The following is a 15,727-nucleotide window of genomic DNA, read 5'->3' on the forward strand; positions in this document are numbered from 1 at the left end:
TTTTTCATTGTTTCTTTCACTGAGATGGTTGATATTGACAAATACATGTAAAAATCATTTAGGCAGAATTCTGTCATTAGTATTCCAGATCAAAGACCCACGTAACACACACTAGCATGTAGGCTGTTGGTTTACTGCAGGCAGACTGGGGTAAGGTGCCTGGTGCTGGGCTGCTTTATCGCTGGCGCCTCCCCTGGAGCCCTTGCAGGCCATTTGGCCATCTGTCACCCAGCACCACCTGAGTTCTGACACGTGCCAACACGTCAGATCACCAGGTTGTAGACTAAAAAGGAGTTTGGTTCCCTCCTAAAAACAAAAAGTGCAGCACAGCATTTTGTGCTCTATCACTGGAGAATTTATCAAGTACCATCTGTGTATTAGGTACTCTACATAGGTTTCTTGTTTAATCCTTACCGTAATCCTTTGAGGTCAAGGGTAGCATTTCCATTTTTTAATTGAAGAAATGGCTTGGTGAGACTGTGACCTGCCCAAGATCACACAGTAAGGGGTGAAATGGATTGCTAACCATGTGTTACCTAGTGACAAGCCAGTATAATAACTGAGCTGCTTTTACTCACAACATTTCTGACACCAAATGTGGGGTTTTTCCACACCTAGCAGTTCTCCATTTCTTTGCAGACACCAACTGGGTATTCTACAATTCAACTCAATTCTGACACTCCCTGGATTAGAGTCAAACTGCACACAGGTTTAAGGACTCACTCCCATAAGACTGCCCTCACATCAGATGCCAGTTACTAGTATTAGGGTCCCATGTTATCCACACTTCTCTTCAGCTTGGCTACAAATTGAGGGTTCCTGAGGATGGCTGCTTCTTCAGGTTCAGTAATTTGTTTGAACAGCTCATAGAACTTAGGAAAACCTGTTATTACTGGTCTTTATAACTATAACTCAGGAACAGCCAAATGAAAGATGCATGGGGCAAGGTATGGAGAATGAGGTGTGTGTGAGCTTCTGTGTCTTCTCTGGGCATGGTCACACTTCCAGCATCTTGATGTGTTCACCAACCTGAAGCTCTCTGAACCCTGTCATTTAGAATTTTTTTTTACAGAGGTTCCATTGTGTAGGCATGATTGCTTAAATCATTTAAATCACTGGCCATTAGTAAATATCTATTTCTAGCACCTCTCTTCTCCCTAGAGGCCAGGGGGTGAGGCCAAGAGTTCCAAGCCACTAATTAAGTCTTTCTGGTGACCAGTTCCCATCCTGAAGCTATTGAGGGGTCCTCAGCCACCAATCATATCATTAACATAAAAAAGGCCAAATCACTACATAGATTCCAAGGGAGCCATGTTGCCAGTAACTAGGGACAAAGATATTTTTTTTTTATCACATACACACATGAAAGTTCCATGGATGGAGGAGCCTGATAGGCTACAGTCCATGGGGTCGCAAAGAGTTGGACACAACTGAACAAATTTACTTTCTTTCTTTCTATCATTTCTTATGGAGAGAAGGAAATGGCAACCCACTCCTGTGTTCTTGCCTGGAGAATCCCATGGATGGAGGGGCCTGGTGGGCTGTGGTCTACAGGATTGCAAAGAGTCAGACATGACTAAGCAACTAACACACATACACACATATGAAAGCTACTTGTAAATGACATGTAATACATGTTACTGTTATATGTATTATAAAATATATAGAATCTTGAAAAAGATGAGCTGAAGCTTAAATAATAGGTTATCTTCTGCTTTATTGACTATGCCAAAGCCTTTGACTGTGTGGATCACAATAAACTGGAAAATTCTGAAAGAGATGGGAATATCAGACCACCTGATCTGCCTCTTGAGAAATTTGTATGCAGATCAGGAAGCAACAGAACTGGACATGGAACAACAGACTGGTTCCAAATAGGAAAAGGAGTTCGTCAAGGCTGTATATTGTCACCCTGTTTATTTCACTTATATGCAGAGTACATCATGAGAAACGCTGGACTGGAAGAAACACAAGCTGGAATCAAGATTGCCGGGAGAAATATCAATAACGTCAGATATGCAGATGACACCACCCTTATGGCAGAAAGTGAAGAGGAACTCAAAAGCCTCTTGATGAAAGTGAAAGTGGAGAGTGAAAAAGTTGGCTTAAAGCTCAACATTCAGAAAACGAAGATCATGGCATCTGGTCCCACCACTTCATGGGAAATAGATGGGGAAACAGTGGAAACAGTGTCAGACTTTATTTTTCTGGGCTCCAAAATCACTACAGATGGTGACTGCAGCCATGAAATTAAAAGACGCTTACTCCTTGGAAGGAAAGTTATGACCAACCTAGATAGCATATTGAAAAGCAGAGACATTACTTTGCCAACAAAGGTCCGTCTAGTCAAGGCTATGGTTTTTCCTGTGGTCATGTATGGATGTGAGAGTTGGACTGTGAAGAAGGCTGAGCGCCGAAGAATTGATGCTTTTGAACTGTGGTGTTGAAGACTCTTGAGAGTCCCTTGGACTGCAAGGAGATCCAACCAGTTCATTCTGAAGGAGATCAGCCCTGGGATTTCTTTGGAAGGGATGATGCTAAAGCTGAAACTCCAGTACTTTGGCCACCTCATGCGAAGAGTTGATTCATTGGAAAGGACCCTGATGCTGGGAGGGATTGGGGGCAGGAGAAGAAGGGGACGACAGAGGATGAGATGGCTGGATGGCATCACTGACTCGATGGACGTGAGTCTGAGTGAACTCCAGGAGTTGGTGATGGACAGGGAGGCCTGGTGTGCTGCGATTCATGGGGTCGCAAAGAGTCGGACATGACTGAGCGACTGATCTGATCTGATCTGATAGTATAAAACTTTGCTCTTACCAAAAGAAATTATTGCAGGTGTCCCTCAGATCCAAGGGGGATTGCTTGCAGTATTTTCTGCTGATACTAGAGTCCACAGATGCTCAAGTTGCCCATATAAAATGATGTAGTATTCACATATATCCTACATACATTCTCACATGTATTATATTTTAAATCATCTCTAGATTACTTATACAACATAAATGTAAGTTGCAAAGTTTGTAAATACAGTATAACTGCTATGTAAATAGTTGCCAGTGCATGGCAAATTCAAGTTTTACTTTTTGGAACTTTCTGGAAATTAAATATATTTTTTATCTGCAGTTGTTGAATCTGCTAATGCAGAACCATGGAAAGAGAGGGCCGACTGTTACTTTAGAGAGGATGATATGATTGAGTATGTATCATTGAAAAAAATCCGATTAATACTGTGATTCAGCAATTCATAGTCTGCATCTAACTCCAGTTCCAGTTTCCCTACAAGAACTGAATGACTATCGTCATGCAAGTGCATCATTGGCTGTGTCCTACATCTTAAAGTTTTTCAGTCTCCCATCAAACACAATGTTCATGAAAATTCAGCTGATAAATTCTCTCCCTTGATATGAAAAAAAAGGCCCCCACGTGATTTATTTGCCTGCCAGGAGGCTTTCAGGGCCTGTGTCCATTTGATCTGAAGAGTAAGACTTAAAGGTCCTAGATGTATTTCTCACTGAAAAACAACAGTGCTTCTTGAGTACCTATTATGACAGTTTGGTGGGGGAGGGGCACGGAATACATGTACGTGGTAAAATGTTAAAACAGTATCTAAGGCAGGGATTTTTAAACTGAAGAATTCACATGTCTGAATCTGGATGGGAAGACTTACATCTCCCCCTCCTCCCCCACTACTGTACTCTATCTGGAATTTAATGTTTCCTTTCATTATGAATGTTGGCAACAAAGTACAGAAATATTAGCAGTACCACAACTTTCTTGATAATAGAAATCAGAGATTCCATAGTTATTGCAGCTATTTCAAAACACCATTGATATTCACCACCACAAAATCATGGTGGGTTTTATCTTTTAATTTTGGCCATGTTACATGGCTTGGAGGATCTTAGTTCCCTGACCAGGGGTTGAACCTAGGCCCATGGCAGTGGAAGTGCAGAGTCCTAATCACTGGACCACCAGGGAATTCCCTCACAGTGGTTTTTAGTCCTACCACTACATCCCAATGTATTAATAGAGCTATATAAAACAATTAAACTATTTTTTGATTACTCAATTTCAGTATAATTGATGTTCTTTGTAGTTCTATGTATTCATTTAAAATGAACAATCTTTTCAGAATTTTCTTCAAGATTTTCAGAATTTATAGCCCTTATTTAGAGAGTGTTTTATATGTGGTTTTAAAGCAGTTTCATCTGATACCTACTATTTTGATCATCCCTCTGTATGATGCTGCTATATCTATGTATTCTAGGGAGGGGGCAGCCTTTAGTCTGCTCAGTGGGGAATACTGCATGGAAGCACAGGTGGTCAGAAATGTCTAAAATGGGAAACTTAACTCTCTAAGGTGAACTGCTGCTATGTGGCATAATGTGGGTATGTCAAATGCAGCCGAGAGAGAACACAGTGTGTTGAAAAAATCACTGTTAATAATCACACAGTTGCACTCGCAAACTTTGATTTTTGAAGTGTAGTATTTATAATATTTATATGCTTTTTTGTTATGTCTTAAAAGTGGCATTTAAAAAATGTAGATACACAGAACATTGACCCTGGAGAGGACTGTCATAACGTAACCCATACATTTGAGGATGAGGGAATGTTTTTAGGCTGACATCCCTGTTTTGTTTTGTTTTTCTTTTTTGGCCTGTGGCTTGTGAGATCTTAGTTCTCTGACCAGGGATCAAACCCAGACGCCTGCAGTGGAAGCTCAGAGTCCTAACCACTGAATCGCCAGGGAACGCCCACATTTTTCCCTTTAATCAGCAGTTGGTGAATGGCTACTGTTTAGTACAAAAAACTGACAGAAGAACTGAGTGTTTTTTCTTCCAACAAATGTTTATTTAAAAAGAAAGGAGTTAATGTTGAATGGCCATAATGTTGAATGTGCCATGTGCTATGTTATGACACTGGAGCTAATAACAACTGTCCTGGCAGATCATGTTGGCTACCTTATAAAACAAGTGTCTAGGAACTTATTTTATGATATTCATATGCTAATCCATCTATTCAATATCCAATTCAGTCTGAATTGTATGAGCTGATATTTGACTTTTCTAGAGAAGCTTTCTAAATTAATTTATGGGATATACTGAGAATCAGATAAAGCAGTTCTTGGAGGGAAAGGACTAACAGGTTTAAAAGGAGTCTGCTTGACTTATCTTAGAGAAGTGAAGTGAAGTCGCTCAGTCGTGTCCGACTCTTTGTGACCCCATGGACTGTAGCCTACCAGGCTCCATCCATGAGATTTTCCAGGCAAGAGTACTGGAGTGTGTTGCCATTTCCTTCTCCAGAGGATCTTCCCGACCCAGGGATCGAACCTGGGTCTCACACATTGCAGGCAGATGCTTTACCGTCTGAGCCACCAGGGAAGCCCATCAACTAAATACCTACTGTTGTGCACACCAACCTTTACCCACCTGATTTTGTACCCACAAACCCACAATGACAGAGTTCATAAAATACAATGCTTATTCAATACCTTTTAAAGAAATAATGTATAAAACATGTAGTCTTTCATACAATTTTATTTTCTCCCTTCAACCATTATAATATGATACCCAAATTTTGTCTTTACTGGAGGGTCTGTAAACACAGGCTTATCCAGCATACTTATAGGCAAGGCGAATGCTGCTTCTTGAAATGGTCCGACCATGGACCCTCTGGTCATCCAACCCAAGTCACCCTGGAAAATCCAAAAGATATGTGATATCAAGTGGCCCCGAAGAGGGAACAGTTCTACTGTAGCTTGAAAACTTCCCAACATGAATGCTAAGGTTCCTAGGTTTATTCTTCTGGGCTGGAGAGAAGAAGACTCAATGGGCACAAAATGGGGAAGAGGTCCAACCCCAGGCTGCATACACAAGCACTCACAATGTTGCTGGGTGTCTACTCTGTACTTAGTCACTCAGTTGTGTCTGACTCTGTGACCCCATGGACTGTAGCCCTCCAGGTTCCTCTGTCCATGGAATTCTCCAGGCAAGAATACTGGAGTGGGTTGCTGGCTGCCCTCCTCAGGGAACTTCCCAACCCAGCGATCAAATCCAGGTCTCATTGCAGGTGGATTTTTTACCATCTGAGCCACCAGGGAAGCCCTAGGTATCTGTTAGCTGTGTAAATTTGGTTATGCCAAGGTTTAGACAAAGGTGACCTGTATTCAACTGTTCACAAGTTGGACATTTCTGCTTTTAAGATCTTTAAGATATGCCTAAAACTAATGGCAAAACAGAATAATCCCTACTGCTGTGTGTCCTCCATGAGAGACATTTTAAATGATGAGTGCACCATACCCCTTGCCTGGCTTTATCTTCACTATATTGTGCAGCCACTTCATTGAATTTCATTCCAGACTTTAACTTTTCCATGGCTTCCAAGATTTTTCCATGTTTTTCGCACAGAATGTGTCTGACCTACAAGGAAAAAACATGTTCATGTAATACCTGGAGACCCAAACGATTTCCTTCCTCTCACAATACAGCAGTCACATCGGGATTACCCCCATACTAGTGGGGGAAAAAAATGCATTCACTCATGGCAATGGAAAATCCTGGAAGTCTGCCCAAGTGCGCAATAGCCCAATGGGGCAAAAACCCATTTCCTGTATAAGACAGTATCTTAGAACTCAGATTTAGGTGGAAAATGGGCACCTGGCTGTGGAATGCTCCCATCCTTTACCATGTACCTCAATGGTACATGAGGAGGAGGAAACATGATAATGGTTGAGAGCTGGGTACTGGAGTCAAATCCCCACTCTCCTGTATGGTTTTAGGCATGTTTTAAATCTAAATGTTTTCCCATTTGTGCACTGAAATAACAGTAACTGTGTTGTGAAGACTGAGATAATGCAGCTAGCACTCAATAAAGGTTACCTATTAATTTATCAGAGGTAGAATGATATGAAAAAAACCCGCAAAGAAATACTTTTTACCAAAAGAGGCCAATTGTATAAAGCCCCTCCACAATTTAACACTTAAAGAATATGTTGAATTTTAAGAATACTCAACCCGAAAAAAGTGTTCAAATGCAACTTATGTTTATATAAAGTCATGTTTTTTAAAAAATCACTATGTCCTTAGAAATGCTTTTGTCAAGATATGTTTTGTAGGATTTCCCATTTCTCATTCAAACAGAATCCATTATTCATTTCTTATTATAGGTGATACACTAGGATAGGGCCTAAAGATGTCTCCCTTATAAATTTAGAGACAGACAAACCATGTCCTCAGGGTTCAGTTAGTAAAACTGGGGATGACAGAATCCTGGACTGGAGGAGCTACACAGAAGACAGACACAGCAAAGAAAAGAATGTGTCAAAAAGCAGGGCTCAGAGAGGCAAACTTCTATAGAATGTGTCCAGCACTGCCTAGGGGAGACAGGGACAATCTGGACACTAGAGAGATACATGTTGGGGGATGAGGATGGTTCCTCAGACCTTATCTTAGCCTGGCTAAAACTTCTCCACTGTTTCCCTCTTTCTGCTTTTACATTCACAAAACAAACCTGGTTCAATGACTGGGAAAGTGCACACAGCATTCGTGATCACAGAAAGGGGATCCCATCTATCACTTTATAAATGAATAAGCAAGTATTCTGGTTTTACATAGTTTGACGGGTTAGACAAAATTAGTCTGTAGTACCTGTGGAGTTTGCAAGTGTGACTGACCAACTGGCAACTGTATGAGACTGACATCTTAGAAGAGAGCCAAGGGTCTTTCCTGGCAGTGGTTAAGACTCCATGCAGTCAATGCAGTGGGCCTGGGTTCGATCCCTGGTCGGGGAACTAAGATCCTTCATGCCTGGTGGTGCAGACAAAAGATTAGAAAAAAGAGAGCCAAGCTCCAGAGAGAATGTGGGAGCGATGAGCATGGAGGTAGCAGCTGATGCTATGGGAGGTGATGGATCACCCAAGGAGGCTACACAGAACGAGAAGTAGTACACACAATAAGAAGAAGAGGAAAGTACACTCAAGACTCATCGGTGGAGAATATTGGTGTTTAAACAATAAGCAAAGAAAGAAGCTCAACAAGCATAATAAAAAGAACCAGACAGGTAGAGAGAAAGGTGTGTTAACAGAAATCAAGGCAAGAGAAAGTTTCAAGGAGAAAATGGGCAACAGGGTTAAATGCTGCAGAATGATGAGGATCCAGGTCCTTAGCAAAAGCTGTTTCAGAAGAGCAGTAAGTGAAGAAGCCAGGGTGCAGCAGCTGACGGAGGAAATAATGGGAAGCAGGACAGTAATGAGGGTGGTGGTGGTGGTTAGTTGCTCAGTCGTGTCTGACTGTTTGCGACCCCATGGACTGTAACCTGCCTGGCTCCTCTGTCCATAGGATTTCCCAGGCAAGAATACTGGAGTGGGTTGCAATTTCCTTCTCCAGGGGATCTTCCTGACCCAGGGATTGAACCCTGTTTCCTGCTTGGCAGTCAGATTCTTTACTGCTGAACCACCAGGGAGCAGCAATGTGGGTAGGGTTCCCCCAACTAACTGAGTTAGAAAAGGAGAAAGGGCTCTGGTCAGAGGGAAAGAGTCACATGCATTAATATATTTTAAAGATCCCTGGGTATATTTTCAGAATGAAGGGAAAGATGCAGTAAAGAGGGAAAAGTTGAAGACAGAGCAAAGAAAGAGGGTAGAGATAAATGAAGGAGCGAGGCTAGGCATTCAGAGCACTGCTGGAAAAATTAGCCTTAAAAGAAGAGAGGTAAGAAGAATGAGGAGGGAGGTGTGGTGAAGATAACTTTGCTGGTCAATGAGTTCCTGACTATAGGTCTGGTTTCCATTTTCTTGTGACAATTGTAACAATATTTCAGTTATCGAGTACTTAATACTAACTGTGCTAAGTGCTTTACATATGTGATCTCATGAAATCTTCACACCAACCCTGTGAGACTGAATCAGTGTTTCTCAACCTTGGCACATGTCAGAGTCACCCCAAGAGCTTCTAAAAAATATACCAAGATCTAGTCCCCACCCCTAGAGACTGTGAGGCAGCTGGTCTGGGGTAGATCCCTAGGCATGGAGACTTTCAGAAGCTCTCCAGGTGAAGTTTATGTATACCAGGGTTGAGAACCACTGGACAAAGCTGTCTGCTGATTGACTGGAGGAGGGTGGTGGATGGCTTGAGGCAAATGGCAAGGGGTCTCTGTGCAGTTCTGATGGCCCAGATCAGGGTACAGACCAGGAATCAGTGGCCCCAACCCCCGAGGCTGTGTGACTCTCCAGTGGGCCCCAGCAGTTCTGGGTTTGAGTGTAAAGAAAGGAGATCACTGGACTGATCCTGAGTTGTGGTCTGGCAGATAGACGTAGTGGATCACCAAAAGGAAAGGAGTCAGGGCTCCATGATCCATCTAGTTTCCAGCCTATACGACATACAGGGCTCAGAGAACAGACACAAAGCCTGGGAGAAGGTGAAGCACAGGGCAAGCTAGAGGGCCTAGAGGTCTGTGCATGGAGAGGAACAGAACAGGATTGGGGGAGGTGGGAAACAAGAGGAAGGAAGCTGTGATCGGAAGGTAGGTTTCAGAATCTGGGCAGCTCTAGTGACACAGGGCAGGGCTGGGTTCAAGAGTGCGGTCTACAGCAGAATGGCAGGTGTGGAAGGAGTCTAGACCCTAAAAGGCCGAAGGGTTTGGGGTCCCTCTGCTACTGGGGCCTTCACAAACACTGGAGACAAACCAGCCATCCCCTAGCAGGTGAAAAGTTCAACATACTACTCTCAAGTGTCCATGGAACACTACTCAGTAATACAAAGAACAGACTGGATACACACAACAAGTGGAATGAAATCTCCAGAGGTTTATGGTGAGTGAAAAAAGCCAACCCCGAAAGGCTACACACTGTATCATTCCACTTATATAGAAATTATAAAATTATAGAAATGGAGAAGAGATGAGCTGCTGCTCTGAGATCATGGAGGGCAGGGGTAGGGGATCCAGGGGGGAAGTGGGTATGGCTATAAAAGGGCAACAGGAGGGATGATGGAAATGTCTAGATCTTGACTGTAGCGGTGTCAACCTCCTGGTTGTGCTAATGTACTAGGGTTTTGTAAGATGTTACCATTGGGAAAACAGGATAAAAGGTATAGTGCTAAGTCATTTCAGTTGTGTCCGACTCTTTGCGACCCTATGGACTGTGGCCCGCCAGCGTCCTCTGTCCATGGGATTATCCAGGAAGAATACTGGAGTGTGTTGCCATGCCCTCCTCCAGGGGATCTTCCTAACCCAGGGATTGAATCCATGTCTATTACATCTCCTGCACTAGCAGGCAGGTTCTTTACCACTAGCACCATCTGGAAAGCCCCTGATAAAAGGCACATGTACACGTATAAAAAGTACATCTATCCTACAACTGAATGTGAGTCAAAAATTATTTCAAAAGGAAAAGTTTAACAAAAGAGTTTAACCTTAACTGACTTTCCTAGCTAATTGATGCTTTCAAACTGGTGTTGGAGAAGACTCTTGAGAGTCCCTTGGACAGCAAGAAGATCAAACCAGTCAATCCTCAAGGAAATCAACCCTGAATATTCATTGGAAGGACTGATACTGAAGCTGAACCTCCAATACTTTGGCCACCTTATGCAAAGAGCCAACTCATTGGAAAAGACCCTGATGCTGGGAAAGATTGAGGGCAGGAGGAGGAGGGGGTGACTGAGGATGAGATGGTTGAATACCATCACTGACTCAATGGATATGAATTTGAGCAAACTCTGAGAGATGGTGATGGACAGGGAAGCCTGGCATGCTGCAGTCTATGGGGTCACAAAGGGTCGGACAGGACTGAGTGACTGAACAACCACCACCTTTCCATATACCTCAAATATAGCCACACTGAACTTATTTTTGTTTCCAGAAAGGGCAAGATGCCTCTTTAAAGCCACTTCTTCAGCTGGATGCCTGGACAAAGTAGCTGGCTTGCATTTAGGCACCATGTTTTATGAAAATTATCTTTGGATACCAGAATCCCACTTCACATGGTGGGATGTTCATATGAGAATGAAGGTCAATTATACATGAAAAGCAAATTCATGTCTCCCATCTCTCTATCTTTCTATGGGTTCACTGAGTAGAAAAATGGGCAGAATGGCCCTCTCTGTTTACATTGGCTCTCTTTTTGGCTGCATACATATAGGTGCATTTATATGCTACAACTCCACTATAGCTCTTCTCATATAGCAATGAAATTTCTTTACCTAACTGCTCCCAACTAGACTGTAATAACAGGGAACATCTCTTACCTGTTTGTTTGTTTGTTTTTTTTAATACCCAGAATTTAGTACACTGCTTGGCACAGAGCAGATGTCACTAAATCCTTAAGGAATGAATGAATCAAAGTATGGAATCCCACATCCTGACTGAAACATGGAAATTGCCTTTTTATGTAGCATTAAACGGTATAATTCTATTTCAGATTATATTATCCCAGGGCAGACATACCTCTGGCACTATGTCAGGAACTTCAAGTAATTATTTGCAATTGTCTCCCACCTTAATTTTCATGGTCAGGGCTCTGGCTTGTAGCTCACCAGTGAGGAAGCTGTCTAATGAGACCCATGCCTTTGCCTGCTCATCTCAGCTCTTGGTTTTGTCAAGTAGTATTTCATTCTGAGAAATAACTCAGTCACTTACTTGGAAAGACTTAATACATTTTAAGGAAAAATACTAGAGTATGAAGAATTTCTGGATGTCTGAGAAAACATTTCAGAAATATTTCAAAGGAATTACTTTTCGTAAGCGAGTGATCTATTATTTTCCACTTTTGTGTTATCTTGATCTTCTATCAGTATTAGGCTAGCCTTAGGATGAGTTAAGCATGCTTTCTTTTCCTTTTCTGTGTACCAAAATAACAGATGTATATGTATTTATATTTAAAATAATAAAAGGAACAAGTAACTCACCTTTACTGCATTGCCACCACCTTTGGGACCCTGAGCCTTCTTCTCAGAACTCTCACTCCCAGAGGCTGCTTTTCCTTTAGAGAAGAGATGACAAGTACTCATTCAAACTACACTTTCACCTTATTATTCAACGCAACAGGAGTTGATACTTCCATCACAGCACCAAGCTTCAAAAGGGAACTCTGCAGACACTTTACATCAAGCTAAATTAACCTGTAACTCACCTCTTAAAACAAATTTGTGCCCTACAAATACCCTTCACGGAAAATGGATACACAAGTGAGTGTGCTAATAGTTGAATGGGAGCACCAAAAACCTGGCCTGGATTCTCTAGACCCAGTTTGAAATCCTGCCTTCCAAGAGCAAACCTTGGAGCTCTTGTGAGATTTCTAATAAGCACTGCAGCTATGTACTTGGATACTCACAATTATAGTAGGTAAAATGTCCAAGAATATGTTTTAAATAAAGATCAAATTTCCTACCACCCATATTTGGTTAAAGAATACATTCATGTCCAAACTCCTGGAGTCAATGACATTGCCTACTAATAACCTTCCTAAGAAGTTATCAATATTCAGATTAGCACAACGGGCAGTATTTTACTTTTTATTACTGTGTCATTTTGCTACTCTGCCAATTTCTGTGTTGATGGCAGCATATTTACTGTTAGAGGCTGATGTTCCTAAGAACTACTGTTGGTTTAAGTGTTCAGTTCATAAACATTTCCTAAGTAACTAAGTTCCAGGCACTGGAGATACAAAGATGAACAAGCCATGGCATAATACCTTCCTTCAGGGGGCTCATATACTACTGGGGAAGATCGTTACGTAAAAGATCATTTCAGGAGAATGAGCTATGCTCTATAAATAGGGGGCTGTGGAAGCACAGAGGTACATTTTAGCCAGTTAGAGAAGGTTTCTTGGATAAGTAGGAGCTGAACAGGCAAAGACAGGACAAAGGTGAGGAGAATTCCAGGGTAGGGGAACAGTGTAGTATGTGGAGGAAACTACGGACGAAGCCAAATCTGAAGTGGGAGTGCTGTGAGATGAACCCAGGGGAGGTGGCTGAGGGTTAGGGCATGAGGGCCTTTGGGCTCCATTAAGGAACTTGGAATTTATCCTAGAAGTAACAGGGACCCATTGAAATTTTATTCGGGAGACTCCATCCTGTCTCAGGAACCCCAATGCCGAGCACCCAAAAGTTGTTCAATAAATGTTCCACAAAACTGAAAACCCAAAATGCCAACCACCAAATGCCTAAGAAAATGTTACTGCCAAAGGAGTTTTATTACACTAAACTCTTATTTTCTCTAGAACAATGATGCCTTCCAGTCATCCCACCCTCTGCCCCAATGGATGCTATCATCTTCTGAATGCCCCTTTACTCCCTCTGACTGAGAACTCTGGCTGCAACTTCAGGCTTCCTTTCCACCCTCACTACTGCCCTAATCTTGGATGACTTCACCATCTATTCAGAGGAATCATCCAACAGCCTAACCTCCCTCTTTTAGACCTCCCTCCCAAATACCCATGCCTTTTACTCCAGGCCACCTGTTCCCAGGGGCACGTGATGAAACTGTGCCACTCACAACTAATTCAATCTCTGGCTACAACTTTCTGTTCTTCCAGCCTTCTCATGCCTCATTCCCACAACACAAGTTCTTTAATGTCACAGAACCACCTCCTCCCTCCCCCCATTCAGTTCCTTTATCCTCCTATGTTCTTCTATGCTATCAAACTTCTCCTTCCCTTCCCAGTCTGGATCCCATGCTTGATCATCTGAACTGTGTCCCCAGTGGCACTCTTAATTCCCTTGGGTTGCTTTCCTTCTATTATCATTGTCCAACAAAACCTCAACGTTGGCTACAGGTTATACTTAGCTCTTCTCAATCCTGTACTGTGCCAGTTATATGAAGAAGTGAAGTGAAGTGAATTCGCTCAGTCGTGTGCGACTCTGCGACCCCGCGGACTGTAGCCTACCAGGCTCCTCTGTCCATGGGATTCTCCAGGCAAGAGTACTGGAGTGGGTTGCCATTTCCTTCTCCAGGCGATATTACCAACCCAGGGATTGAACCCGGGTGTCCCGCATTGGAGGCAGATGCTTTAACCTCTGAGCCACCAGGGAAGCCAGTTATATGGTACTAGGTAAATCATGACTGAGCAGACTGTGTCCTCTACAAATTCATGGCCTTCAATCTTAAGCTCTCAGCCCTAAGGACAATCCTTTTTTAAATGTTTCATCCCCTCTCACCACCCCAATGACTATTCCAAACGCTTACCACTCTCCTCAAGACCCCTACTCAGTACTTGTCTTGCTGTTTTAAAAACTACCCTTGCCTTCCACTTTTTACCACATCTATCTTCATCTCTGTGACGTCAAGCTTAAGATGTCCCTTCTCCTACTCAAAGTCAACTGCTCTACCTCTTTTCTCCCAAATTTCACTACCCTGTAGCTTTACCTAACTAATGGATCCTTCATGACAGCCTCACTCCCAAGTTTTGCCCATTCGGAAAAAACTAACAAAATCAAACTTCTTGTAATCCTTTCTCCTCTTCTGTCCACCATCTAATCCCCATGCTTTTAAATCAAAACTGAAGTCCGTATTGACTGTTTCTAACATCACTTCCTGGTCAGTCCAACCCACTGCCTCCGCCCCGGACCCCGGCGGTCTGCTCCCTCCGCCTTGCTCCTCACCCAACCCCATTTCTTCTTGGTTTCTCTGGCTGCTCTACCTTTTCCCCCTTTTCCAGAACCGCTTTTTCCTTTCGGGGGCATTTCCAAAGTCTGCCGTTGAACTCTCAACTGCTTAGGTTGCCGCACAAAGCCCGTTCAGGCCCCACCGGTGTGTCCTAAACATATGCCAGAAAGCTGCATAACAATTGGCCATCCTTACCGTGGCTCCGGAAGCAGGCATATCTTGGGGCAGGCCCGGTCCTTTGACTCTTGGGCCAATGGGGCTGAAGCTCGGACCGGGGTAGAGGGGCGGAGCCAAAGGCTGGGCGGGGGCAGGAAGCCACGCCTCCGTGCTTTTTATGGCTTCTTTCACACGCCCTTCTTTGCGCCCTTTCCCCAACTGCCCTACCCACTTCCTCCACGCGTGCGTAGTGGAAGCCGGAGGGGTGGGGGTAGGGGAGCGCCTCTGCAGTCCCTCGGCGTGGCGTTCCAGCCAATCACGCGGGGCCATTAGACAAAGGCATAGCCGGAAGAACTTCGGCGGCCGCCTACCCCTTTCGCGCACTCTTACACACCGGCCCGCCCTGCGTTTCAGGTTTTCGCTTTTAGTTATTTTACATCTTGTAGCGAGCCTGTATAAGTGGCTGAATTTGCCCAAAGCAGTGCCTCAAGTAGTTCAAAGAAGAAAACGATGGGCAGAGGCGGACACAACTGAGCAACTAACACTGCTACTGTTAAATATTTGTTATAGTTAGTACCCGGAGAAGGCAATGGCACCCCACTCCAGTACTCTTGCCTGGAAAATCCATAGACAGAGGAGCCTGGTAGGCTGCAGTCCATGGGGTCGCGAAGAGTCGGGAACGACTGAGCGACTTCACTTTCACTTTTCACTTTCATGCATTGGAGAAGGAAATGGCAACCCACTCCAGTGTTCTTGCCTGGAGAATCCCAGGGACGGGGGAGCCTGGTGGGCTGCCGTCTCTGGGGTCGCACAGAGTCGGACACGACTGAAGCGACTTAGCAGCAGCAGCAGCAGCATAGTTAGTACCTGTGCGGCTTCCCTGGTGGCTCAAAATTGTTAAGAATTTGCCTGCAATGTAGGAGACACAGGTTCGATCCCTGGGTCAGGAAGATCTCCTGGAGAAGGA

The 15,727-nt window shown here is 43.6% G+C and overlaps 1 protein-coding gene and 1 non-coding gene across 2 annotated transcripts; both read right to left on the minus strand.

Annotated features, from left to right (window-relative positions):
* Positions 1-3,908: 3,908 nt before the first annotated feature.
* On the minus strand, positions 3,909-3,981 carry TRNAG-UCC (transfer RNA glycine (anticodon UCC)). The gene has a single exon. It is a non-coding gene; the product is annotated as a tRNA-Gly (tRNA).
* Positions 3,982-5,525: 1,544 nt separating this feature from the next.
* On the minus strand, positions 5,526-14,793 carry PIN4 (peptidylprolyl cis/trans isomerase, NIMA-interacting 4). The gene is made up of 4 exons (XM_055563217.1): positions 14,639-14,793; positions 11,907-11,980; positions 6,306-6,425; positions 5,526-5,701 (listed from the first exon to the last, which is right to left on the minus strand). Exons 1-4 carry the CDS (start codon positions 14,679-14,681, stop codon positions 5,543-5,545), a joined length of 396 nt encoding a protein of 131 aa, XP_055419192.1. The 5' UTR covers positions 14,682-14,793; the 3' UTR covers positions 5,526-5,542.
* Between the last annotated feature and the right edge of the window lie 934 nt (positions 14,794-15,727).

The sequence above is a fragment of the Bubalus kerabau genome, chromosome X (assembly GCF_029407905.1).
Source record: "Bubalus kerabau isolate K-KA32 ecotype Philippines breed swamp buffalo chromosome X, PCC_UOA_SB_1v2, whole genome shotgun sequence".
Taxonomy (NCBI): Eukaryota; Metazoa; Chordata; class Mammalia; order Artiodactyla; family Bovidae; genus Bubalus; species Bubalus kerabau.

Coding starts and splice junctions, on each gene's coding strand:
- PIN4 (XM_055563217.1), bottom strand. CDS start 14,681: ATGCCCCCGAAAGGAAAAAGCGGTTCTGGAAAAGGGGGAAAAG. Junction 11,981..14,638: donor TTCTGGAAAAGGGGGAAAAG/GTAGAGCAGCCA, acceptor TCTTCTCTAAAG/GAAAAGCAGCCTCTGGGAGT. Junction 6,426..11,906: donor GTGGTGGCAATGCAGTAAAG/GTGAGTTACTTG, acceptor TTTTCCTTGTAG/GTCAGACACATTCTGTGCGA.